The 27774-nt window shown below is 52.7% G+C and overlaps 1 protein-coding gene across 1 annotated transcript in view; it reads left to right on the top strand.

Annotated features, from left to right (window-relative positions):
* Positions 1–27774, top strand: part of DOCK4 (dedicator of cytokinesis 4) — a 323634-nt gene that overhangs the window by 199698 nt on the left and 96162 nt on the right. Inside the window, exons 14-20 of the mRNA XM_054571366.1 lie at positions 6886–7010; positions 7738–7900; positions 9456–9562; positions 20486–20642; positions 25702–25799; positions 25908–25991; positions 26153–26253. Coding sequence (XP_054427341.1) covers positions 6886–7010; positions 7738–7900; positions 9456–9562; positions 20486–20642; positions 25702–25799; positions 25908–25991; positions 26153–26253 — 835 coding nt within the window. The remainder of the gene's footprint in view (positions 1–6885; positions 7011–7737; positions 7901–9455; positions 9563–20485; positions 20643–25701; positions 25800–25907; positions 25992–26152; positions 26254–27774) is intronic.

The raw sequence follows: 27774 nt of genomic DNA, 5'->3' as shown, positions 1-27774 counted from the left end.
AATGAATACCTCCAGCACAATGTTGTACACCAGCCACGCTTCAGTTCTTCTCAGGAACGAGTCGGGGAGGAGAGCCACGCTCTCAAGGCAATGCCAAGTCGTAGCGTTTTCACCGGGCTCCGCGTCCCAGCCTCCCCACCCGGAGAAAAGCAGGAAGCCTGGCTGAGGACGCCTGCGGTTGCTGATGGGGTTTGTGGGGGGACATGCTCGCAGTGGCTGTGTCAGCCCATGTGTAACGGCGGCGGGCCCGGCCGGCCGGGCTGTGAGAGGCCGGCAGGAGGACCCAGCCCGGCGCAGGCACGGCCGGCATGGGCCGCTGCGGCCTTCCGCTTGTGTGTGAGCTCCCGGGGGAATCTGCTCACACCCGGCGGCTGGGAGCACAGCCCGAGGAGGTTCTGGGTCGGACCCAGCTCAGGGGCCGTCCCACGCACTGCTGTCAAAGGCCGCTGTCTATGGAACTGGAAACCCGGCGGCAGGCCGTTCGGCTGCTCTTTCCTTCAGGTGCTGTAAATAACTGGTATTTCCTCTTTAACAAAAAAGAAAAAAATGTCATCCTGCTGGGAAGCAAATTGATGGGCAAATCTAATATAAAAACATACTCAGGCACAGGGTGCAGCCAGCCGCTGGGAGAACCCCGCAGCCCGATCTCCGGGTAGCACCGCTGAGCCTTGGAAGCCACAAAGCAGCGTGGCCTCCGCCGGCGAGTAATGCCTGGGCTCTGCCTGTTCGGCAGCTTCAGTCCGGCCCTCATGATGGAAGTGAACTTGCCGTGGGATGAGGCTGCACTGTATCCTAACGGCGAGGCCCCCACTGCCGAGGGGGCTGCCCTCCCAGATGCGAGTCTGCAGTGCTGAGAAGGCGTTTTTTGTTTGTTTGTTTGTTTGTTTGTTTTTTAAAGTAATACCTTCTTTTTCTTCTTTGGCTTCTTCATTTTCCAAAATCGATGGAGAAGGGAGAGATGTATGTATTTACTTTACGTGAACAGCTGAAGCACCTTTCACAGTGAATGAAATGTTTTCCATCGGCAAACACGCGGCCATTGCTTCATTTTCCTTTGTTGTTTCCAGAACTTTGTTGTGCCCGTTCACTCTCACTGGCGGTGCTACTGAAAACTCGAGCTGAATTGCTCCGTGAGGAAGTAAGTGCACGTCACCAGCGTCTCTGGTCCTGGTGTTGCACCGGCGGTCGGCTCACCTGATGCTTTTATTCTTTGCATTTGCCAGACCTGACCTTCAGGGTTCGTTTGTGACCTGTTAGGGGTCAGGACGGGGGGAGGCAGGTGCTTGTAGCGGCAGAACCGGGTACATCGGCGCTCGCTGCCTCTCTGCAAAACAAAGTAACCGTGGTCCCGACACTGAGGGAAACATACACAAAACTCTTCTTGAGGATCAGGGAACAGGACAAACGAGGAAACAAATTGTCCCGTTGGCCTCTCCTGGTAGAGGAGGGGGTCTGCCCAGGAGCTTACCTGCTACTGTGAAGCCCTTCCAGCTCCCCCTGCGGCTGAGGGTCGGCACCTTAGCGTGTCCGATTTCCAAAGAGGAAATGTCACTTTCTGTCACGCCACCTCTGAACCAAGGAAGTGCAGAAAATCCCATGTTCTGGTGCTGGGGCCGGTGAGAGGAGCGGCAAACGTCTGGCAATCAGTCAGTCTCCTCAGCAGGAATGTGATGTCAGCCACAAACTTTTTACATTTTGTAGTAGCCACATTAAAAAATTAGGAAGAGGTGAAGTGAAATTGATGACTTGTTCTACTTAACTCAACACCTCCCAAATATTTCAGCCGGTAGTCCGTACGAAATGGCCTTCCCGAGTCATTCTGCACCCCTCTCTCAGCCTGGGCCTCTGAGGGCTGCCCGTGCTGGGCAGTCATCACCTCTCTGGCTCAGCCCAGTCCCCTGTCGGGGGCGCAGCGGCCACACGTGGCCGTGGTGGCTGCATCGGACGGCCAGCTCTAAATGCCTTAACAGACGCCGTGCAGAGCAGCGCCCGGGCTGGCGCCGAGCGTCAGGAAGGACAGCGGTTCCGCCCCGCAGGCATTTGGGAGCCCAGCTGGCCGATGAGTCAGGGATGTCCTGGGAGGTCAGGCCGTGCCCTCCCCTGACCCCGAGGATCTGTTCTGACTCTGGGTTTATCATTCTTTCCACACGTGTTCTCACCGTGTTCTCAAAGCTGCTCTCCCTGCTCCGTCTTCCCACCTGTCCCCTGTCTCCCTGGACACCTGGTCTCACACGTCAGCTGGTTCAACTGTCCTTGTTTTTAAAGTTCCCTGACCTCTCTTGTCTCACCTCATCCCTCCTCTGATGGGTTCTGAGTCTGGGCTCCTGTCCGCGGCCAGGATGGCACCATTTCTGCCCATCCGTGTCCTGGAAGGACGGTCCCAGAGCTGAACCCAGGGCTTTGGGGTCCGGCCCGGCCGCGCAGGGCAGGGGAGGACTGACACATTCGGGGCCCCGCCGCGCGGCTGCAGGTGACAGGGCTGCACAGCGCCAGCTTCCCGGATGGCCGGTCTCATCCTGCTGAATTCCACATTGACGAGCAAAGCGGGGATGATGAGAACACCTGCCGCACATTTCCTGATCGCCGCGCTTCCGCTGCCGTTTCCTCATCTTCCGAATGAGAACAGTAAGGCCTTCGTATGAAGCGGAGGCGAGGCGGCGTTCGGCTCACAGCACTGGGCCCGGTGCCCAAGCCACTGCTCTCTGCCACCACCACCACCCTTACCGGCGTCGTCTGAGTTCACGCACATACCAAACAAAGCAAAAACACTTAGTTGTTTACACAAGCTACTTTTTAAGTTTTATTTACTGATTTTTAAAGAGAAAGGAAGAAGGGGAGAGAGAAAAAACATTAATTTGTTGTCCATGTATTTATGCATTTTTTGGTTGATTTTTGTATGTGCCCTGACCAGGGACCGAACCTGCAACCTTGGCACATCGAGTTAATGTTATTACCCACTGAGCTACCCAGCCAAGGCACAGTTTCTTCTGTTTTTAATGGAAGGACAAGAACTTTCCTTTTCCAGCTCCATCAATATCGCCAAATATCCAGCACAGCCAAGGCCTGGGGCCAGCCGCTGTGGCCGGGCGCGGCAGACTCCTTGATGGGGTGGCACGCCCCGTGGCTGAATCCAGGGCATTCGTGGGGCAGAGCCAAGGATCAGGGCTTTGGCTGCTGATGGGAAGCCTCTTGTCTGCTGAGGTCCAGCCATAAATTGACCGCCTGCAGTTGCAGTCACTGAACTCTTGAATTTTCTGTGTCCTTGGCTTTATCTTGTCTTCAAACGTGTAAAGGCTTCCCAGCCAGTGGGCCTCCTGACCAGAGGAAAGAGGGGCAGGTCGGATTCACAGAGGAGGGTACCTGAGGTAAACATTGCCAGGAAAATGGCTTTCTGCGCTGGTGCTGGGTCCATTTCATGCTGTTTTCCCCCTTCATTACCCAAGATGCTTCCTTAACACCATTTGGGCTTATTAGTTTTCTCCAGAGCCAGCCTCAAGCATATTGATGTTAATTAGCACTTGTTTCAGCTTCATCCTTCTGCATACTTTGGCAACGCGGCACCTTGCACCGTTGGAACAGAGCGAGCCGCGGAATTCCTGGGGAGACATGGCTCAAACGTCTTCCAGGAGCAGCCTCTGTCTGCCCTCTGTTCTCCTTTCAAAGGAATCTTAGTTTAGCCTAAAAACTTTGCGGAAGATAAAGGGGGTTACAGGCTTAGCGACAATTAGGGGACAGAAAAGTAGGCATATGTGTAAGGAGTTTTAATTTACAATTGTGTTCTAGTCCAGAAGTTCTTCTGTTAGTCATACAAACGACATGATGTGTAAGTGGTCTTGTCCCTTCTTCCCTCTCCCATCCCTGCCTCTGCCTCTACCCTCCCCTCCCCCATCTTAAGAACATAAAAACTTGGGGCCCAGAGCTTTATAGTCCCCTGTCTAGACTAAGGTCCCACAGAGTAGACAGCAGCAGAGAGAGAGCCTTGAATCCAAGTGTCCTTATTCCAGTTTCTTTTGACCCTATATCCTTTGGGCTTATTTGACCTCATAACCTTCTGAATTCAGAAGAAACAGAAGAATCCAGCTAAATTACAAGCAAAATAGTCTGTAGGGGCTGGCTTGGGATGCTGACGCCGTTTTTAATTTGCTCCTTTGCCAAAACGCTCCGCAGCTGACACACATCTCTCGTCGTCTTGGTGAGGCTTCTCTCTCGGGCTCCCCCACAGGCCTCCCCCCCCCGCCCCCCGCTGCCTGTATCCATGGGACATATCACCATCCAACGCACCATATACTCTCCTCTGTGCGAGACCTCCCCTGCTAGAGTCGGCTCTGGAGAGGGGCCTCGTGCTGAGCTCACTGCGGAAGCCGGCATAACTTGGCAACATAGGAGGTGCTGGAGATCTGTCTGCTGAATGTACACACAGAGAAAGCGTCCAGTGATGCTGGCGGCGTGGGCTCTGCCCAAGTTCTGTCCCCACCGCGGGCCCAGCCCACGGTGGAAAACAGGTCACCCCGCAAACCGCTCCCTGCCCCCCCCCCCCGCCCCCGCGCAAGGCAGAGTGGCCCTGTCCTTCTGACAGATGATCATGGAGGTCCCCTCCCAGGAAACGCTCTTCCTTTTGTGGGTGCTCGAGCCCCCCGAGGTGTGGATGAGCTTGTTACTATGAGGCAGGCCCGAGGCTCAGTGCCCTGAGGCGGCCGTCCCTGTGCATCCGCTGCACTTCCCAGTCTGTCTGTAAGCAGCGCGCTCTGACCTACGCAGGGGGGTGTTGCTGCTGTTGGCTATAACACCTTTTGCTCTAAAGTACCTTGATTTGCATGCTCGTTTACCTGCCAGATCTATGAGCACAGAGGCTCTTGTCAAGAATTTCCTCCCACGCATATTGTCGAAATAGTTCATGTGCAGACCATTACTGTGCCAGGCCGATTTTGAGTTGAAATTGATGGATTCAGAGGACAAAGTTTGTGGGTTTGCTCTTCCTTTTATAGTGAAGTTGTTGAAATAAACAGCATTAAAAATGTCTGGTAGTGTGTGTAGTGATGAATACATACAGCAATAAAATTGCATTGTTAAAATCGAGCACACTTGTAAAATTTACAAAACTTGTAAAAAATGGAATGGTTAAAAACAAAAACCTTTCAAAGCATTCAAATATAATTTAAATATGTCAAAATATGTGGCTTTTCTTCTGCAATTCCAAGTTTGTTGCCTTCCCAAGTTGCTTTGTATGAGCTGTATGAGAGTAGTAGAAATTTATAAGACAGCGATCACTGTATCCATTGCTTCCACAAATGTATTTTTTTATATACTCCTTGTAAGGGGTGGTTAAGATTTATTTCATCCTTTTTGAGGAAATATTGCCGTCTTCAACAGCAGGGATGGATCTTAAGAGTATTATACTAACTGAAATAAGTCATATGGAAGAGGACAAGAACTGTACGAGTTCACTTATATGTGGGATATAAAACAAAAAGCAGCAAACAAAGCTGTAGATGCATTCAGCAGCATGGTGATCACCTTGAGGGCGGGGGGAGAGGTAGGAGAGGAGAGGAGGAGATAAAGGGTGATGGACGGAGACTTGATTGGGGTGCTGAACACGCAGTGCAGTGTACAGATGCCATAGTACAGAGTTGTGCACCGGGAATTCATATGATGTTATTAACCACTGTTTCCCCCATACAGTTATTGAAAAGTAAAATTTTCATCCTGTTTAGGACTTACTCAGTTTCTCTATTTGTGGCTCGTGTGTTTCCTGGTCAGCCCAGGGCATTCGTGCATGATGGATGGCGTTATAAAACGCTGGTCCTTTTACACGGGGGAAGGTGACCGGGCACACTGGAATTCACCCACGGAGTAGAGAGCTCGGGTGTTTTCTTGTACACACTTTGGTCAGGAAGTTCTGGAAATCTCCCAGTTGTGTGCATATTTGTGTGGTTATGGCTGCTTCTGGTAACTTGCTTGCTTATTAGAAAAAGAAGATTGCGTTTGAGAGCTAGTTAAGTAAAAGCAAATGCAGCCTTGCCGTCCTCCCGGCACTCGGGGGCAGCACCTCGCTCGCTCGCTCGCTTCCCGCTCCCCTGGGCACCTGCCCTGCTCCCTCTCGGGGGAGAGCCGATGCTGGCGCTCGGCCTGCTTGTCTGGGTTTGCTGGTTGGCGTCGACCTGCTCCTTTTTCTTCAGTCATGAGAAAAGGGGCGATATGAAGAAGCATTCGTGCTTTACAAATAACCAGTAGAGAAAAAAATAGATGGTCTGTGTGTACGGAGAATGTGTCTGTTTGAATCCAGGGCCTCCTTCGTTGGTTTTATAGCTTGAGGCAAAAAATACCCAGCAAGTGTGTCTGTACAACTGAATTATTCTCCATCTGCGCTTGTAAAGCACGAATCGGATTCTCCCGGCAGTGAGATCATTTTGTCCCGGCGTTTGGGAACGGACTCGCACATAACTGTACCCTTGGCGGCCTTGTCATTTTATTCCATTTAGATGTTCCTTCTCTTCTAAGAGCTGCCCGCTGTAAAGTATCAGGACCGGCCCGCTCCTCTGAGCTACCCCGCCAGGCTGTCATTTTGTCACCGCACCTCATAAATGAAATGCGGGAAATACTGAAAAGTGGTGCAATTTGACAACAGCTTTCTAGTCAGCCCTGGTATTCGCCTCCTACGTGCGCATTTTCAGCATTGTTCGTTCAGCCTGGTGGAGGCAGCCTTGACTTCTCTTGGAGATTGGCAGCGAGGGTGGAGAACCTTCTGTAAAAGTACAATTAGAATGCATTTTGCTTTCATATGTGTGCTCTAACACTGTGTTTTATGAACTGACGTTTTCCTTCGTAGAGTGCTTTATTACACATCTGAGTATATATAAGATGGTTTTAATTTTCCTCCCCCGCTAGGTGAGATGAGGAATGACTTATACATCACTATAGAGAGGGGGGAATTTGAGAAAGGAGGCAAAAGTGTGGCCAGAAACGTGGAAGTGACGATGTTCATTGTCGAGAGCAGCGGCCAGACCTTGAAGGTATGATAATTTTTTGGTAAGACAGTTCCATCTCATTGCTTTGGGTTCATCGGTAAGGAGCTCAGCTAACTTCTGATTTGCATTATTTCTCGTCTTTTTCTTCTCTACCCTTGTGTGTTTTTAAAATCATTAAAATGCCTTTCAGAAAGGAAAAGTTGAAAAGCCGAGATGCTCCTATAGTTTAATCATATCAACAATTTTCTCGCAGCAGTTATTCTGTAAACACAATATTTTTATGCCATTTCATATTTTCCCCTTTTATCTGAAGTAGTTCTGGAGGTGAATACTTTCTTTTGGCACTTGGTAAAAATGAAAACGAAAACCAAAACATCGCACCTTTACCCCTGTTTCCATGCTGACCTGACAAAGGAGTGAGGTTTGGGGCACGAGGGAGGGCCACGGGGCCTCCTGGGGGAGATGTGTTCCGTGTGACCCCGGGGCCCACGGGGCAGCTCTCACTGTGGAGGCAGAGACCTTTGCCTCTGACCTGACCTTCACGTGGGGCTGGCAATTGCCCGTCTCACCCGCGTGCCCGAGGCCCGCCCTTGGCACTGGAGGCCCCGGGGCACTGGCCTCAGAAGGAAGCAAGCGCAGCCGGCTGGCAGGTCACGCCCCGTGACACGGGGGTGACTTGGGGAGCAGGCAGGTTCAGCGAAGCAGCTGCTCGTCTGCTTCCGCAATAATCTCCCGGTGGAGCTGACTTGAAACGGCCTGTTTTCTCCGCTAGGACTATATCTCCTTCGGCTCCGGAGAGCCCCCCGCCAGCGAGTACCACTCCTTCGTCCTTTATCACAACAACAGTCCCCGGTGGTCCGAGCTGCTGAAACTGCCCATCCCCGTGGATAAGTTCCGGGGCGCGCACATCCGCTTCGAGTTCCGGCACTGCTCCAGTAAGCGTTCGGTGGGCTGGCGCTGTCGTCCTGGGGCGGTCCGCTCGCTGCGCGGTGATGCAGTGAGGGCCGACGTGCAGGCTGCGTGTGGTGAGCCGGGGCCCCAGGGCCAGTGGTGGCCGGAGAGATGAGCGGGCACTTACTTGTGAAGAACCAATGACTTCCGTGGAAAGAGGGGAAAAAAAGTGCCCGTGGGAATCTACAGCGTGCTCTTTAAATTGATCACTTTCCTTAAAATCAGTCCATCACTTTCATAGTCTAGAAACGTTAGGCAGAAAGGGAAGACACAGCACGAAAAACATGACCGGTTCTGGTGGCCTTAGGCGGCCCTGGCACATCATGCGGTGCCTCTCCTTTCAGGAGCTCATCCAGCTCTCAGCTCAGGGGAACCTGCTAGGACTTCCCCAGGTGTGTAATGTCGCTAGGAAGGCCTCTGATTGGCTCAGATGTATATCTCATTTGCATATAGCTGCATCACCATGCGGCCTCAGCCACTGTTCAGATGAGAATCCAGTCAAGTCAGTCCTAATGGTCCTTAGAGGTGATGGGAAGTGAGGGCCTCGTATTACAGGTCTGAGAACCACCCCCAAGGCCTGGAGACGTCACAGGATCGTCTGTGTAAACAGTGCTACCCAGAAACTCGCCATCCCTTGCCATCTCCGTTTTCATTCTTTTGCACTCATTACCACCTTCTCAAGTCCCCCCCTTGCCCCACCCCCACCCCCCAGTTTGGGGACCTGCTGGTATTCCCTGTGTCATTGAAGTGTGCCCTAGACCTGACCGGAAGTAGCAGGCCCCTGTGCAGTCTGGAAGGAATGGAGGCGTGGCCAGTCCCCATGTGGTGACGTCACCTGCACGCTGTCACACATGCAGGACTCAGGGAGAGAAGGACCTTGTCCCTGGGGCTAGAGCATATTTCAGAATTGGCTCAGGGGTAAATTAGCTTTTGTGGGCGTTTCAGAGTGGAGGGAGAAGACTAGCAGGGTCTTACCTTTCTCCCAAGTCCCAGAAGTGCTCACGGCCCCACAGGCTCTCTGTCTGCACCCCGGGGCTCTCAGGAAGGCGGTTCCCAGGGCAGAGCTCAGAGGCTCCCCTTCCGCGAGCAGGGAGCAGAACGGTACCTGTCGCGTGCTCCTGCCCGCGCGCTCGCTCACCTCTGCACACTGAGGGCCGACTGGGTGCCTGGCACGGTTTGAGACACCAGGCTGAGAATGAAATAACAGCGAAGCACCCTGCCCTCCCTGGGGCTTGCGTCCAGCAGTGGAGGGGGGATGTGAGAAGACATGGCAATACACGAATTTAAAAAAATACGTACCATTTCAGATAATGTGTCCCTTGAAGAACATTAGCCGAGAAATGTGACTTGCGGAGCCAGGGGCGGGCACGTGGGGCTGGAGGGCAGGGGCTCCATGGCCGTCAGAGCGGCTGGTGAGCGCGGGTCTGTCTGCCTGATGGGTAATCACTCTGCTTCACAACCTGGGCCTCCGACCAGAGTTGTGTGAGCAGGTGCTTCAACAAGCAAGTAAGGCGTCTTCTCTTTCCTTTTCCCCCACAGCGAAGGAGAAGGGCGAGAAGAAGCTGTTTGGTTTCTCCTTTGTCCCCCTGATGCAGGAGGACGGTCGGACCCTTCCCGACGGCACCCACGAGCTCATCGTCCATAAGGTAACGCGGGCGGACGTCGTGATGGCTGCGGGGGACGGGCTGCGCGACTGGCCCACGGCCTTAGCGTTTCTCTGCTGGAGACACACTAGCGACTGGGAAGAAGGCTCCTTTGGAATTGCTGGCAGGGAGAATGCGTCTTTGAAAGCATGGTGGTTATATTCCGTGCCGTGTTCTGAAACACGCTGTAGAGGTGATCCGTTTTATCATCTAAATGTACGTGTAGGGTCTGTGTTGACCTCCGCGTCCTTTCCACGGCCAGGGTGGGATTAAATAAGCCTTACAAATGGGTTCTCCTGCAGTCGGGTACGCGCTTCCGCATCTAGAGCTGCGCCCCCCGGAGGTCAATGGACAAGGTCAGCAGTGCACTTCCCCGTCTGCTGCTCTCCCCAAGCACGCAGGGGGTGGCCGTACTTTGTTATGACAGCTTTAGCGGCTCTTACTTTCTATTGTTTGCGTCAAAATGTGTCCTAAGAACATTGGGAATGAAGCATCCCACAGTAGGCAGTAAAAGGAAACTTTACAAAGCACAGAATCCTTAGATGTCATCTGAGAATACTAGTAACTGTCTCTACTTTGAAGAGTGACTTCAAAGTGCTTACAGTGTTAAAATACAAAGACAAACTGCTTTAAAGCAGAGCAAGCAGTGAAACAAGCCGAGGAGCCCCATGTCCCAGCCGCCCAAGTCGACCATCGCGCGGTTAGGTGACAGCCCCTCGCTTAGATGTCGAGCGTGACAGGCGGCGTCTTCTACAACAGTTTTCCAGAAGACGTGACAGCACTCTGTGCACGTGTTGTGCTGTTGCCTCTGGAGAACTTGAAATCGTAACTCAGGAAACACAGGGCTAAGGTCCTTCCATGGGGAGCCCGGGTGACTGATGTCACAGAGGAGAAAGAATCCCTTCTTATGACACATCAGAGCGGGGCAGCTCTGGGTCAGAGGGTGTCTGGGGGCGGCGGCTAAGTTTCCAGTTGCATTCAGGTTCGCGCCTCTAGGTGACAGTGAAGAATAGCAGGAGTCTTTACTGCTGCTCGGGGACCGTCGTGCACTTGAAATGCCAGGCGGGCAGGTGGCGGAGCCTGCTCCTCCGTGGGAACCGCGCGGAGGCTGGCTGCTCTGCGCTCCCGGGGAGCTGACCTGTTCCTGTAACCAGGGGCCTGTGGGCTGACCGCTGTGAGCAGAGCCAAACTTTCTCAGAAACAAAGTGTCGAATCCTCTGGAGCCCTTGCCTGAATTTTCCCCGAGGATCCCAGATTCCGATTCCTGAAGCGGAGGAGAACGTGTTTGGGCTGGAACAGCTTGAAGGGCAGGCGTTCCTGGTGACCCTCCCCGATCGCAGAGGAGGCCTGGGACAGTGTCCGTGGAGTGACGCTCGGGGAGACCGGCGTCGTGTGGGCCCACGGGGAGGCACTGCTCCCCGGAGAGCCCTACGGGGCTGGCTTGTCTGGTGGCAGGCGTTGTCCTGCGTGGCTCATTTACTCAGCTTCTGCGTGAGGCCTGGCAGTTCATGACCAGGAAACCAGACCATGAGCCTAGTGCAGGCCTTCCTCTGCGTGGCAGGAAGGCACACGCCCGCTGATAACTGCGGCTCTGAACGTCACTGCTTTTTTAAAAAATGGGGAAAAAACGATGAGAGAGGAGTGGATTTTGAATCGATGGGGAAAATACGTAGACTGTTTAGTAAGAGGTGTCGAGGGGGACGGAAGTGAAGAGCGAGCTGGATCCACATTCCAGATTCGGTGCGAAAACAAAGAACTGGAAGAGCCTTAAAACTATGACTGGACATTTTTATAATACTTTGTAAGGCTGGCTCAAATGTTAGAAACAACTGCAAAACATTGTGAATTTGGCTATATAAAACTGAAAGCCTAGTTTTTTTATGGATAGAACCATCCTAATCGAGGCTGAAACACATGACGAACGAACAGAGCTGCGGGCCAGCTCACAGAAGGCGATGAGTCCCAGTGGGCTATGAATTGTCACGGGTCAGTACGGGAAAGGAAAACTGGTAAACGCTACAAACCAGTTATTCCAAGCAGTAAATGCGAACAGATGAAATGAATATATAGGAACAATCAAACGTAAGTTAAAGAGTAAGAACTCTTCTGGCCTATTACATGGCGAAGATTTTTAAAACCCAGAATTGGACAGTTTCCTTAGGGGGACATGCACACCGTCTGCCCTTTACAGAGGACCTGGGAATGGGACTGTCTTTCGGGGGGCAGCTGTCAACACACAGACCGTTTTAAACGTGTGTGTCCTTGGACTCGGCCACCCCGCATCTTGGCGTTTATGGGAGGAAGGCAATCAGCCAAGGTCAGCGGTGATTCAAGGATGGTCACTGCAGGGCCCCTAAACTGTGGAAAGTGACGAATAGCCTCGTTCTGGTTGAGTAGCGTACAATGACTGAAACTCTACGTATTCAAATTAAGTTGAGGGGAAATTTTTATGTGCACAGAAGAATGTTTATACTGTATTAATGACCCACATTTTGTAGAAGCACATATTCATGTATGTAAACATGTGCATAAAGTATATTTATGTATATAAATAAGCAACACAGAATAACCCTACTATGTATGTATTTATGTAGATCCTTGGAAGGGTGTCCTAAAATATTAACACTACCTTCAGTTTTATTTTTACATTGTTTATTTTTTGTTAGTGGTCAAGTATTATTTTATAACATTAAAGCTTTTATTCATTTTGAAAAAACACATTGGAAGACACAGAAATTTAGTTTTGTATCATTTAATTTTGGAGTTTTATCTAACTAAAGACCATTCTTCTGTCATATAATCTTGACGTTAATGTTTATAGTAAGGTTTTAAAGAAACATTAATTGGCTTTGCTCTTTTTAAACCATATTCTGTGTCATTTATTGACAAATACTGTCTATAAAATCAAGGGGTGGTAAGAGATGGGGGGAATGCTCTAAAAAGTGTTTTATCTTGTTTTCTTATTTTACTGCATTCTGGTAGGATCATCTTCTTCTTTAACTTTGTAGGGATATTTTTGGCTACCCCCCTCCAGCCACCTGCTGGAAAACAAGTTAAGAAAAGAGACTGAAATAATGAGTGTAAGAGAATTCATTTTCCAAAAGTCAAGTCTCTTAAAGAGAATGATGTGAGAATCTAGAAAAGGAAGGTAGAACTAAAGAGCTGTGTCCTCAAGTCCTCCTTCCGACCTCTCCCACGGAAGGATTTCTAGTTTGGAAATGTATTCGGAACACCTCCAGGTCCAGTATATGTGTGCGAATGAATGAATGTATATATACCATAAACAAACAACTGAGCAAGCAAACAGATAATAATAATAATAGCAATAATACAGTCTACCTTTGAGACATTAGGGTTTTGCGAATTCAATGTTGTTGATTATCATCACCATAATGTGAGCCAGGCTGGGGTTTTGCTTATTAGAGATTCGACTCCTTACGGTGAGATTTATTGGCTTCCCAATCGAGTGCATCTAAGCATCTAAGCAGGAGAAGGGCCAGGAGAGAGACGAGCCAAACAGGATGTCCTGTTTCCTGGTTGGAGAGGGGCTCGTTTAATGCGGGAAGCCTGCCCTGCAGGAGCCTGTGGGTAGAGGTTTGCTTTCCCACAGTCAGCTCAGCCCTCGTGCAAGGTGGTCGTCTTCTGGTTGACCTGTCCAGTGCTCCATCTTCTCGCTTCTTGGTCCCTTCAACTCCAGTGACCTTTATTTGTGTTTTCCTTGGGCCTTGCTTCATCCCCAGCCAGCAGGACCCCCCCCATGTAGATGCTAAATAAATGATGGATGGATGGAGGGAAGACTGTATGAAATTACCCAGAAGCACTTCTAATCAATAATCTTAAGTTCCCCGTATTCTGGCATGACCGGTCAACCTTCCAATTTCCTGACCATACCTGGTTTTCCCGTCTGCTCCCCAGCAGACCCAACTGACTTTCCTTTCTCCCTCGCCTTGCTCGGGGTACCCTCGCCCCTTGGTTGGGCTGCGCCTGCGTGGGAAGGAAGGCCGGTCGCTGGGGCAGTCCGTCAGCACGGCCCCGTCCCAGCCAGCTGAGTGCTGCCGCAGGAGATTATACCGTTGTCCCAGGCTGGCATCAGCCTGGTGGCCGCAGAGGCAGGACCATCAGTGCTGCAGGCAAACTCATCAGCTCCTCCTCTGTCCCCACGAGAGCCATTTACGGGACTTCACCATTCAGCCTACCCCACCGCTTCCTGTCAACTTAACAGAGAAAACAGAAGCCACCAGACAGGAACGACCTTCATGTCCTGTGCGCGCTCCCTTGCCCCCTGCAAGCGTGGCTGCCTCCTGCGCTCCCTTCCTGCTTCCTGTCCTGGGGGCTGGGGCAAGATGCCCTCTCCCGAAGGCGAGTCTTCCTTCCCCCGCGTCCTTCAGGCTCTTCCTGCCCCGCTCTCCCCTGGCCCCGACCGCGAAGCCGTGCCCCTGCCAAGGTGCCCCCTTCCTTCCGGGTCAACAACCGTTTCTTCTCTTCCGCAGTTTTCTCTCAGGTTATAGACATGCCTAGGCCCTCCTCTTTAAACAAAAATGAAAATTTTTCCTGGCCCCCACGCTCCCTGACCTCGCCCCGTCACAATCGGCCTGTGTGAAAAGCCACTGTTCAGTCACTGTCTCTGCTTTCTGAGCTCCTGTTTGTGCCCAGGCTGCTTCTGTCTGCACCGCTCAAATGGCGTTTCCCCCTCCAGGTCCTCGGCGCCCACCCGGGGGCTAAAGCCCCTCCCAGAGTCTGCCCTCACCCGACTTCCCAGTTGTGTGCCCCTGGGTTCCTTGTCCTCCCTCGGGGAGCCTCGCACGCCTGGCTCTGCCTGCCGCTGTCTTCCCGCTCCCGGGCGGCCCCTCTCTCTCACCTGCGCCGCACGGGTTAGTGTGGCCGTGGCTTTTCTCCTCCGACGCCCTCTGCGTCGCCCGCACTCGGGGAGCACCTCGTCCGCACCCAGGCTTCACTTGCCGCAGCTCTGCTCCCGGCGCCAGGTCTGCGTTTCCAGCCAGAGCTCCTGCCAGCCCCCGGACACCTCCCGCCGGGTTAGCCAAGAGGCGCCGGAGGCCCAGCGTGTCCCAGGCGGAGCTGTGTACCCCTCCTCCTCCAACGCTTGCGCAGTGACAGCGCCTGCCCTTCATCTTGACTTCCCACCGCCCCGACTGCGTCTGAGCAGCTGGCGTGTGACGGGTCCGTTTCGCCTCTGGGTGGCCCTTTCGCCCAGGGAGCTGGCACCAGTGGCTGTCAGGGCCACTCCGGGGCTCTTAAACAAGAGGTCTAGGCTAGTCCCCACGTGTCAGCCACGCCCAGCTCCATGCCGTTGTCTGAATATGCCTGTGCGTGTTTTTGAACATATGTTTGACTTCCAGGAGCGTGGCAAAAAGTGTACAGAAAATTCCCAAATGCCCTTCACCAGCTTCCCCTTAATGGTAACGTCTTACACAACCACAGCACATTTACTGAAACGAAATGAACCTTGGTGCAGTGCAGAGAAGACCACACTTCTGTGGGTTCCGCAGTGTTTCCACTGGTGTCATTGCTGGGTCGCAGGAGCCGGTCCAGGGAACTCGGCCTGCCCGGTCGCCATAGCTCATCACACGTGTGCCTTCCCCCGGCGCCTTCCCATGTGCAGCCCCCCTTCTCATGCCTTCGCCTCCCAGGCCCACTTGGTGAGCCTCGTTCCCTGGGAACACGCCCCTGGCTGAGGGGCGGCCCGGCGGTCTTCATCACGACTTTGTGCTCCACGCTAACGGGGGAGCGTCCTCGAGGATGGGGGCTTGTGACCTTCTTGATGCTGAATTCAAGGGCTGGCAAACCGTAGGAACTTAATGAGTGTTGAATAATGACATTAAGCATGGCCCATTGTATTGAGAGTCCCTAAAAGGAGGTATTTTGCTGCTGTAACAATTTCAATCTGGTTTTGATTAACTGGTAACATTAGTTCCAACTGGATTGTAAGTGGCTGTATTTTTTTAATTTTATTCTCTACTCCCCACAAATGACAGATCCCTTCCTTTGATTAATATACTATTAATTCCTATACCAGTTTTGCATTTTTTAAAGGTTTTTTTATTTATTTTTAGAGAAGAGAGGGAGAAAGAGAAACAGTGATCGGCTGCCTCGCGCACCCCCAACCGGGGACCTGGCCCGCACCCCAGGCGTGTGCCCTGACTGGGCATGGAACCTGCGACCTTGTAGTTTGTGAGACGATGCCCAACCCCCCGAGCCACGCCATTCAGGGCTCTGTACCAGGGATCTTTGGATAAATTGTAGATGTCCGTCTTTTAATCAGGAGGCTTGCACTATTGCAGGTGTCACATTTCCGGGGCACCGTTTGTGCCTGGCCGGTCACATGTCTAAGACGGTGGTCAGATTCACAATGTGTCCTTCATGGCTGTACCAGCGGTTGTAGTTCTGGGCAAAGGGATAGACTGAAAGCCGGGCTCTGAAACCTTAAAGCACAGAGGGCAGGCAGCCACTGCGTTTCGCCCGCCCGTGCCGGCCCAAGGCCACGCTCCAGTGCAGGGAAGCGGAGGCGGCTGCTGTCTCCCTTCTCTCTGATTTGCAGCAGAGGAACTCCGTGCTGCTTCCACATGACTGGCACAGACTCCACAGAGGGTGGGCCTTTCCCGCGCCAGTGACGGTGCTCTGTCCCCGCAATCCAGCAGCCGCCCAAGGAGGCCGTGGCCACTTGGCCTGTCTCCCCTAGAATGACAGCCCAGGTCACGGCCGCCGCCTCTGTCGGTGACCGTCCTCCTCCGCTCACCCCAGTAGCACCTGAGCTGTGTCTGTGTCTGTCACAGGAGAACAGAGAGGACAGTGTCCTGTTACTGTCATCTCTCCGCATCTACTTGTTCTGTGCCTGGGGGGATCTGATGGAAAAAACTGTCCCTATGTGAAAACCAGACAGTTGTTTTGCAGGTGTCCCCCAGATGCAAGGGGTCCACATTTAACCCCCCTCTAGTGTAGGGGCCTATCTGGGTCTTATTGGGGTGACAAAACCACCTATTAACAACCTGCAGCCTACTTTCCGGGTTCTTTAAGATTCCTCAGCACGGCTCACGGTGCATCCCCTCTTGAGAGTATGGAGGACCTTCCTGGCATAAACACTTGCTGGCCCCTGCCTTCTGGAACCCTCTTTCTCTGCAGACACCCCCATGTCGAGTGGGCGAGCAGATGCTCTCACTCGCCAGCTGGGTTCCTGGGGTCCTATGTCGGGCAGCGTCCCCTCCCCGCCCCTCCCGCCTCCCCGTCACGTGGTCTGTTCTCGCCCCCTCCCCTCCGTGGTGTCAGCATGTAGACCAGCCACCTCACTCTGAGACACGGGAGACTGTTTCCAGCTCCGCAGGCCACTCTAAGCCCACTCGCAGGGTGTCCTCACAAACACACCTGTTTGAACGGTGAACTTTTGGACTTTCTTAGCCATACCCACCATTCGATATGCTAAACCAATACATTCTGAATTTGTTATAGCAAAACTCCAAACTTGGTTAAAACAATAGTGGAGGAGGAGTTGCGAACACAAACCGCGTTCGCGTCGTGGCCTGACACCAGTGTCGCGACACTGAGCAAACCGCACAGGCGCCGCCGGCCGCAGCGCCCCGCCCCGGGGTCCCCCGCGCAGGTCTCAGTATGCTTGCCGCTGAGCGGGCCTTCGCGAGGCCCGTTGCTTGGGTTGGGAGGGCCCACTGATCGTCCCGGAGGACAACGGAAGGTACGTTGGGAGGCGTTCTGGGGTTCCTGCAGGCCACGGGCGCTCTTCGGAAACAGATGGCAGCCTCCCACTCTGACCCCACACCCTGCATGTGTCTCTGCTTTGATTCCTACTCGCCAAAAAAAAAAAAAAAAAAAAATCAATGTTGAACCTTGCTAAACACACTCTCAAAGGATTTGTAGAAACCGCAGAGGGATCTGTGCCTTTCCTTATTGAATGGGCGGGCAGAATTCTCTCCCCCCGCCCCCTACTAACACACATGCACACACCAGTATTCTTGGGGGAAGGCCTTGTGGTCACTTTGGTGTGAAGAGCGGTGTCTGTGTTAATCACTGTGTTTGGTACTTGAGTGAGCGTGATAAAGTCGAGCCGTAAAATGTTATCCACGCGTCACCCTTCAGACAGCCACGGAAGCTGGGGCTGTGGCCCCCCAGGCTGAGGGGAGTGAAGTGAGGGAGGGTTGGCACTGGCCTGGCCACAGAGAAGGCTGCCACGTCGCCCATTCCCAGTGTCTCCTTAGACATGACATAGCGCCGTATCTTCAGCCACTGAAGGGGTCTGTTCATGGCTGCAGGCGGAGCAAGGTGAGCAGAGCGAGCAGGAATTGGAGGGGCTGCCAGCGTGCTCAGGGGCCTGGCAGTCAGTCAGGGCACGGGAGATAAGAGGGCCAGCCACAGGGGGAGGCTGCCTGGGCAGAGCTGCACAGGGTGTCCGGGCTGAGTGGGGGCGGTGCCTAGACGCCTGAAGCACGGGTCCAGCTACGGGCGGTAGGCCAGACCGTGTCGCTAACCCCATAGACCAGCTGCAGGCAGGGTGCAGGGTCCGCGGGGCTGTGTGACTGACTGCAGTTCTGAGCCCTGAAAGCCAGAGCGAGACTGAGAGGAGGGGACCCAGGTCCAGCGTTCCAGAACATTCCTTTGCCTAAGCACTTTTCCTGAGAAGGCACTGGAAGTGTTCGCTTTGTTAGTATCCTGCAAACCTAGGTGCATTTCACATGCTCTTCTGTCTCCCGAGTTGTCCTGCAGTGATAACAGCGGAGCGGCCTGGGGCTGCCGGCTGGGGTCACTGGCGCGCCTGCCGCTGAGCAGCTGTGCGCGGAGGAGCATCTCGCGGCCGTCCAGTTGTGTGTGTCTGAGCCGTTACAGAGGCCTTTCTGAAAGACGTGCTGCTTAACGTTTGAAAACAGCAGCCTGGCAGATCACACACAGGAGGCTAGAATAGCGAAGGGTCCGGTGCCTGAGCCCCGCCCCTCCCCAGGACGCCAGCCTGGGAGACACTGGAGCACGTTGCGGGGAGGCAGAATAATCTACGTTATACCAGCTTGCTGTCTGTTACAGTGTTTTTCTTGGAATGTTTATTAAAAACCACCTGTATCATTCCTAAAACAGTACAGAGATCATGCAAATTCAAATAAAAACAGCACATTCTCATTACCCAGCTGCTGTTAAGCGATACTCTCCTAGTCTATTTCCTTCTAGATGTTCTGTATGGATTTTTTGACCCAAATAATAATATGTAATATACATATTTTTAGAGCAGTTTTAGGTTTATAACAGAATTGGAAGGAAGGCACAGAGACTCCCCACACGCACAGCCTCCCCCATCATCAACACCGCTCACCAGAATGGCCGTGTTTCTTTTTTCTTTTTACCACGGATGAACCACCCAAAATCCGTTTTTACGTCAGGGCTTACTCTTGGAGTTGCAGATTCTGTGGGTCATCCCCCTGTGATTTTCATTGTGGACAAATGCATAATGACATGTGTCCATTGCAACACCACACGCACTGCCCTAAAAACCCTCGGAGCTCTGCCTGCTCACCCCCGCTCCCCACCGACCCCTGGCCGCCACCGACTGTTTCACTGTCTCCGTACGTTTGCCTTTTCCAGGAGGTCATGCAGCTGGAGCCATTCAGCATGCAGCGTTTTCAGACTGGCTTCTGCTTCTTAGCAGCATGCGTGTACGTTTCCTCCTCATCTTCATGGCTTGACAGCTCATTCCTTTTTAGCACCGAATGCCCCTGTCTGGATGGACCACCAGTTGATCAATTCATCAACTGAGGGACATCTTAGCTTCTTTATTGCATATATATATTTTAAAATCTGCTCTTTCATTTAATGATTTTTCCAATCCCTAAATATTTCCTCTAGAACTTAGTCAATGTATAAATCTCAAAAAACCCTCTTTCAGCAGATGTGTTTAGGTCTCAGACTGTAAGTTGCATCGAGCTGTCCGTCTCCGAAGTGGCGTTCACTCTAGATCAGTCCCTTCGCTCAGCACAGGGGACCTGAGGAGACAAAGCCCGGCCCCCTGCACGAGTGCCCCGGCCTGGGTCGGCCTGGTGGCTCCCCGCAGTGCTGTTCGGCCTGTTGTTCTGTCCCTTGTGGTTCCTGCGAGACAAACCTGGAGTCTGGAGGGGTGACGGGGTTGGTTTAGCATCTGCGGTAGAGGGCGAGCCCGCTCTTTGCCGCACCCCGCTTGGGTGTAGTGGCAGCCGGTCCCCCTCCCTCCCCCACCCCCCACAGGGACCCTAGTCCTCTTGCTCCATTGGCATCATGAACATCCCTTCCCTCAGCAACTTTCTTGCTGGTTTTTGCACTAAATGACAATCCTTGACTAAAGGAAGAGTTACATGAGGGATATAAAGCTTTGTTTTTTTAAAATCTGAAATTCCTTACGTTCATCTGTTAGCTGGCGTTTTCTGTGACGGAGGGATTCCCCTCGCGCAGCAGGACTGTGAGGTCACCCTTAAATACTCCTTGCTTTAGTCGCCGTTTTCCAAGTAAGGAGCTGTTTAAACGCTGCATCAGATGACACGGTGAAAGACTTGAAGCATTGTTTTCCCTAATTCTGTGATCGCTGCAAGGAAGAGTCCTTGAGCGCCTCCCATGTATCAGGCACAGCATTCAAGGCTTTTTGCGTTCTTCTGAGGACAACACAAGAGATTTTAGAGGTAGACGTGAAGTCCCAAGTGGTTAAGTAACTGGGTACAGTTGCTCATGTGGGAAGTGCAGGAGCTGGGATTCGAACCTGGTCGGTGCAGTCCAACATCCGAGCTTTGTTTCTTATATACATTTTTGTTGCCTTTTACTTAAAAGCCTATATCTATTTGTGATGCTGTTTACAATGTTTCCTAGTCTGTAAAAACCAGGGGTGGAAATTATGCTTAATAATTCTCATGAGGTCCCTTTCTCCCTACCCCCTTTTGTTGATGTCTTCAACAGTGTGAAGAAAACACAAACCTTCAGGATACTGCCCGCTACCTCAAACTCCCCTTCTCCAAGGGCCTCCTCCTGGGAAATAGCAATCAAGCCATGAAGACCACGAAGGAGTCTTTTTGGATCACCTCTTTCCTCTGTTCCACAAAGCTCACCCAAAATGGTAATGTACGATGCTTGTGTCTGAAAGGCTGTGTAAGAACGTGCCGGTGGGTTTGGGTAGGTGTGTTCAATAAACACACGTGTCGTCATTCAGAACCTTGCCCTGGAGAAGTGGTTGGGCCTCCTGTGCGGCCCAGTGGTCTGTCAAATGCACGTCATTTAACGGCTTCGTGACTATCCCAGTATTGGAACCCACGTACACAGCGCTTCAAATCAACCCCTAACACCCAGCTGCTTAAAAGAGAAAAAAAAAAAAGAATAAAACATAAGACAAAGAATACCCCCACCTTCCTCTCTTCCTAAACGGCGCTAATTGCAGGCTTCAGAATACAGGCTGTTTTCACTCACTTAGATGGATATTGCTTTTCTCGTCTAGGAATCCTTTTTGTGTCAGCGATTGTTTAGCAAGTTACAATTTAAAAAGCGAGAGGCTTGCCTTGGCAGCCTGTCGTGAAAGCAGCGTCTGTGATGCAGGCCGGGAATGAAGCGTGTTTGGAGTTCTCCAGGCCTGCCCCATGCCGCGCCTGGCGGCACCCTGAGAGCCGTGCTGATGGGGCGGATTCCTCACCTTGAGGAGAATCACATTGTCAGGTGCTGCGTTGCGTAAAACGCTCCTGTGCCTGAACATCTGTGCGAGCTCCCGGGTTTCTTCTGAGGCTCAGGGCGGCGTTCGCAGCCGGAAATGTGTTTCTCCTCTTAGGCATCGGACAAGAGGTTGCGTGTCAATTCCGGCCGCTTTCGAGGCACCTCTCAGCTCCTCACGCAGTTCTCTGTCTGTGTGCACAGGACCTGGGCAAATGATTCCTTCACGTTTGTATTGGTTTTGGTTTCTCCCCTTCCAAAGCATTTTTTTGGAGAAATATTTTTTAAATCAGCTGCATGATATATTTTGGGGAAACTTGATTGAAGGGTGTTATCACCCAGTTAAGAGATGCCAAGTTATGCCAGACTTTATCAGTATTCGGTGGTTCATGATTTTGCTTAAGTAAGACTTGCATTGGCATAATTTTGTCATGATTATAAAGCATTTACCAAACCTCAGGTATTTTTTAAGGGGCCAGCCTACCGCCATGGAGGTTGGGGAGACCATGGAGTCAGCCTGTTCTTGGCTCCCTAACGCAGGCTCTTACTCATCCTCTGCGGGTTCGTGTGTGCCGGTTACAGCGTCTAGATGCTCATCTCACTGATGGTCTCCGGCAGAGTATTTGTGGATTCATCAGCTATCTCTAGCCATTGTAACAATAGCGATAAACTCAATGCTTGAAACAACAAAAAAAATCTATTACTTTACCATTCTGTCAAGAACCTGAAATAGCTTCCCTGGGCGCCCCTGGGAACCTGGGAGCAGCAACAGGGCTGCCTTTCTCTGGAAGCTCAAGGGCAGAAGCTCCCACTGGCCCTCCTGGCTTCGAGGGCCGTCCGCAGTCCTCCGCTCGTGGGGCCCCGCCCCGTCTTCACAGCCCTCTTGGACTCTGGCCATCTCCCATGTTTTGTTTTGGTTTCTTTTTAGAGAGAAAGGGGAAGGGAGGGAGAGAAACATTGATATAAGAGAGAACCATTGATTGGTTGCTTTCCTTACATGCCCCAACTGGGGACAGAACCTGCAAGCCAGGCTTGTGCCCTGACTGGGAATTGAACCAGTCACCTGTCAGGTTGTGGGAGGAAGCCCAACCCACGGAGCCACACCGGCAGGGTACGTTGTGACCGCCGGCTGATCCAGGGTGATCCCCCTAGCTGAAGTACTCAAGCTGAATCACATCTGTAAAATCTCTCTTGCCACATAAGGTAAACATGTTCTTCACAGGTTCCAGGGATCAGGACAGGGCGTTGGCGGGGCGGGGGCGGAGGGTGTTATTCGGCCAGCCCCACAAATCAACCTAAAGACAGATTATCTGCCATTAAAATGTTTAGTCCTCCCTCCTTCAGTTGTCCTAGTTCTTGGGTTTAGGATGTTAGACAGACTTGTGAACTTAAGATAGACAGACAGCCAAATCCTGACAGTTGGGAGATGCTATTTTGTAAAAAGCAGAGAACATTTTCAGGTAGATGTGGGTAAATAAACTGTTGGTGAAATATTATATTAAACGTCTCACGGTATGGAAGACGTGTAAGTGCTCAAGTGTCATTTTGGCTGTAATTAACCTTGTCAATGTAAGACAGCTCAAAATGAGCCAGGAACACGATTGTGTGTTTCAAAGAGATGGGAAGGAGGAAGGAAGTCTGTTGATCTTTCTGAAATTTGCAGGCTCGACACATCTCTGTGGAGAAGTAATCCAGACCCAAACCGAAATTGCTTTCTATTCATTTCACTCCACTTGGAAAATATGCAAATCCCACTTCCATTGCCACGGGGCATTCAGTGAGCTAGGGGGTCTCCAGGCACCGGCTCCAGGGCACGCGGCTTTCCCGGGCCCTGCCGTGCCTCGGTGGGCGCGCGGTGTCCTTGGTATGCAGCGCTGGGCCTCTGTCGTTGCCGGATCAGGTAGACATTTTAAGCTTCTTATGAGTAGGGATCAGGGAAGAAATTACTATACCTCTTTGTGACCTTCCTTGGTCTATGAAACACAACCTTTTAAAGAGTTAAGAAAAAATATAAGCAATCTTCGCATACCGCCTAACAGTTGCTTCGTTTACTGACTGCCCCACACCCCCTGCTGCACCTGTAGTGACCGGTGGGTGTTCCTCCCATCTCTTCCTGAGACTGTGATTTAAAAAAAGAAACCAAACAGAGTGAGGACCCTGTAGTCTACCTGTTTTACAGACCTTGACAGGTTAGGCGTACAGTATATACTTGAGTGCATATTGAATGGAATATGTAAAATTCACGCTTTCAGTAGTAAGTCATAGCTCCTAATTTGCAATGAATGTAGCCTCAAGTGGCTAAACTGGAGGCCCAGGAGATGACAGTTTTGACCGAACTCTGAGGGCTTTGCCTACATGATGGATTACGTCCAGACAGACCGGCTCCTTTACTGCTCCGTTGGCCCCGGAGCAAGCAGCCCAGAGATGCGCGAGGCCTGTGGCACGAAAGGCGAACAGCCCCATCCTGATCTCTCTGCTCCCCAGTCCGTCTCCTTCTGGCTCTCCCTGGTTTCCCACGGCGGCCGCGGGCGGCGTCCCTCCCCACCCTCCTGCTGGAGGGCCAGGGAGCAGCAGGAGCTGGGGGACAGCTGGATGGTGGCAGAGCAGGGGGAGGTAACAGAGAGGGAGATGGGGGGGTGGTTCCAGGGGGAGGTGCCCCCCGGGGAGGCGTCCTGAAGCTGAGGGCAGGGGGCGGCGGTGGAGCCACGGGCCGCAGGCTGGAGGGTGTCAGGGGCCGCCCCTGCCCCTCAGCGTCTTGCTCGGTGGAAACAGCAGACGTTTGCGTAGAGCCAACCCTTGCCTAGAAAGGTCTTGCCCGCAGGATGTCCGAGGTGGACATGAGCATTAGACATCTTCAGGTTTTGCTGTTACGAAAACATAATCCACCTTTTTTTCAAAGTCGGTATTTTTAGCCTTTCCTTTTTATTCTTATTCAAAATCGTCCTCCTCCTTGTATCTCTGTCTGTTGACAGGCGTTCCTGGGACTGAATTTCAAGTGCACTGGGAAGCTGTCCTCTTGAATTGGGCTGGGGTGGGGGTAGTTCTTCCCTCCCTCGATTCAGATGCTTTTATCTCATCTCCATCTGCTACCTGTTGTTTTTTTTTTTCTCATCATACCTACTTCCTTGGTTTCTTGTTCATTTGTTTTCTATTTAATTTGGGGGGTTTTGTTTCCACATTGGTCTTTCTGTCTCCTGCAAGCACGTGCCTTCGGGATCTCCAGAAACACGTCCCCTGAAGCAGGTTCCTCCTCGTTACACTGCAGAGCCCTCCTTTGTCCCTCTCCCTCCGCCTCCCTGTGCCCTCCCCCTCCCTCTCCCCTCCCCCTCCCTGCTCCGTCTCAGCCGGTCCCCCGCCTCATGCACCTGCTGCGTCCTTGAGCCTTGTCCCTCTTCCTGTGTCCACGTCTCCCTGCTCCCCTTGGAGACAGGCGAAGCTGACTGGGTGCTCAGAAGCCCTGCTGACTTGTGTGCAGGGAGGCGGGGGGAAGCCTTTGCTCCTGCCCCCCAGCCAGGCCCACGTGCTGCCAGTGGAGGAGGCAGGAAACTGAGCAGCGGGGCCCTCAGGTCCGGGGCCTGCAGGTGATCTGGCCGTCAGCTGGGCTGTCGTCCCTCTCCAGGGGCCTTCTCGTCCCGCTGGGTTTGAGGCACATTTTCAAGGCGGCGTTCATGCCTGTGGGATTGGTCTGGGGCGGAGCGGGGGCCACAAATGTGAACGACGCGGGTTTCCTGTACTCAGGAAACTCCCATGTTAGGCCTGGCCGGGTGGCTCAGGTGGCTGGAGCATCATCCAGTGCCCCAAAAGGTTGTGGGTTCGGTTCTGGTCAGGGCACATACCTGGGTCACGGGTTCAATACTGGTCCGGGCTCAAATGGGAGGCAACCGATCGATGTTTCTCTGTCACATTGATGTCTCTCTCTCTCTCTCACACACCCCCACCCCTTCCCCTCTCTCTAAAAAATCAATAAACATATCCTTGGGTGAGGATTAAAAACAAACTCCCACGTTACTGGGAGGGGGCAGAAAATGATTCAATGAGCACTTGTCAGCGGCCTGCCACGGAGCTGCTCCGTGCTGGGGGCTCGGAGGATGGCGCCCAGCCTGGCGTGCGTGGTCTCCTTGTCTCGGGTTCGCAGGCTGGTGGGATGCAGGCACGCAGCTGTACGAGCGGGGTGAACGCTGCTGTCACCTGCGAGCACGCGGGAGTGGCTGTCGGCTCAGTCTGGAACATTTCAGACAGGCTTTCTAGACGGAGCGGCAGCTCCCTGGGAGCCAGAGGGCGAGTGGGAGCTTGTGAGTCAGGACCACTGCTGTCCTGACTGTCCCGGGCTGTCATGCGGTCAGGGGGCGGGCCGTGCCCCCTGGGTGGCCTGGAATGTCAGGCACCGTGGGGAAGAGTTCAGCTTTCACCAGTGGAACACGTCGCTGTGAGAGGCTGGTCTCTGGGAAGACAGCTCATTTTCTTTTCTGTTTGGGAAGGTGATATGCTAGACCTTTTGAAATGGAGAACCCACCCCGACAAGATCACAGGCTGCCTCTCCAAGTTAAAAGAAATCGACGGCTCGGAGATCGTGAAGGTACGCGCTGCTTCATCCTCCCTCCCTCGGAAGTTCCTGGGACTAGGGATGGGGGCGGGGAGGGCAGATGCTATCTGACCGCTCACTTCCTTCCTCTTTATCTAACAGTTCCTGCAAGATACACTGGATACCTTATTCGGAATTTTAGATGAAAATTCCCAAAAATACGGGTCGAAAGTGTTTGACTCTTTGGTGAGTTTCACGTCGCTCTGATGAGATCTCAACAACGTCACCTCTCAGCCTTGACTAAGGCTGTTTCCGAAACACACACTTCATAGCGCGAGAGTTCACTTGAACAGAACAAAAGCATCTTGGTTTGCCTTCGGTTTCATAAAGCTCAATTTTCTTTTTAGGTCCACATAATAAATTTGCTGCAGGATAGCAAATTCCATCATTTTAAGCCCGTCATGGACACGTACATAGAGAGCCATTTTGCCGGGGCCCTGGCGTACAGGTAAGACCTTTCTCTCGTGAGTGGCTTCGAAGCCGTTTCTCTAAAGTGTTTGTAAGCAGAGCCAGCCCCGCAGGAACGTTAAAAAGGGAGCAAAGACACAAACACAAAGCACAGCCGCTGAACTGCCTCTTCAGACAGTATCTTCCTTCCTCCCACACCTTTTCTTTAATGGCTAGAATTTATTTTAATCAGAAGAATAAAAGAGAACTTTCTGAATTCTATTCCTAAAGCATTTTCTTCCTGTCTCTATGTCCCCTGAGAGTCTTGGGTCTACAACGTCTAGTTCTTTTGTCCCCTTGGCGGCCAAGAGCCCCACGCAGTCGCCACACTCCGCAGCGAGTCTGGGTGTCATTAAGGAAGAAATAACGAAGGGAGAACAGCCTTCACCGTCAGATCTTTCTCAGGTCACGCACCCATTTGTCGGTCCCCGTTTGATGTCCTGTGCACGCCAGGCACTGTCCTTTGTGCCGGTAACACGGGGGCCTGGTCCCCGGCTGCAGGTGGTCCGGCCGCGGGGCTCTCCCCGTGGCTCTAGCCGTTGTCTCAACCGCCCGTCCGTGGCCGTCAGCTCAGCCTGCGCAGCAGGCTGCGAGGGAGCAGGGCTGTCGCGCTCCGGCGCGCCTCTGTACAGCCTAGCATCTCTCTCTGTTCTGCGCGTCGCCTTTTCCCGGTCTTTGCCTGCTTAAACTCCGCCCAGGCGTGGACCTGCTGTCCCATCGTCTCCCATTCCAGTGCCGCCCTTGCTCTCCTGCCATGTTGTCACTCATTCCTGAAGCGCCGATGGTGCACCTGTGCACCGTCACTGACTCCCAGGTGTGCGGAAAGGGCACGGAATCTGGGTTCGCCCTGTTTGCCCACCTGTGTGGTATATGAACCTAGCAGTCATCAGGTGAGCGCTTGCGGCCATGAACTGGGTGCTCCCTCCCGGGATGTGTGAAGATGTCGGCCTCTGATGTTTTCATGAACGCTGTACGTTTTGCAAGAGCCCTCTGTCCACACAATTTTTTTTTGCAGAGGGTGAAATGCAACAGCTGAAGTGGCTTGGAAATGTGGGCCTGGTTTTGCCACTTGGTGTATGATTTGGGCCCTCGCATGCGGGGCCCCTGCTTCTGACTGAAGTTGTCATGGAGGCGGGAGAACAAGAGTGTCACTTCTAACGTTTCCGCTTGGCTTGGGGAGCAGGGTACCAGTGGCCTGTGTGGGGGCCGCGGGCAGTCAGAGACTCGCTGACGTCGCTGCTGCAGTGCCCGCCCCACCGCAGCCGCCTGCCGGCAGCCGGCCCGCCTGCGAGCAATGGGGGCACTTTGCTAAGTGCTCTGTTTCCTAGAAACCCAGCACAGCCCACAGGCGCAGACAGCAAGGCCGCAGTCTTGAGAATGAGCGAGGGGGGTGTTAATTCAATTTGTTTCTTCAAAAAACAAAGCTTGGCCTTTCTGGACCTTTGCCTGCTGAGGCACCTGAGGACCCTAGGCCTGCTCTTCCCACGGTTGGAGGCCTGGCTTGAGGAGCCCCTGGGTGGGG

Source organism: Pteronotus mesoamericanus, unplaced genomic scaffold (assembly GCF_021234165.1).
Source record: "Pteronotus mesoamericanus isolate MK-2021 breed Mesoamerican mustached bat unplaced genomic scaffold, CSHL_Meso_final contig_220, whole genome shotgun sequence".
Lineage (NCBI taxonomy): Eukaryota > Metazoa > Chordata > Mammalia > Chiroptera > Mormoopidae > Pteronotus > Pteronotus mesoamericanus.
The sequence above is the reverse complement of the archived record's forward strand: the minus strand, read 5'-3'. Positions and strand labels throughout refer to the sequence as shown.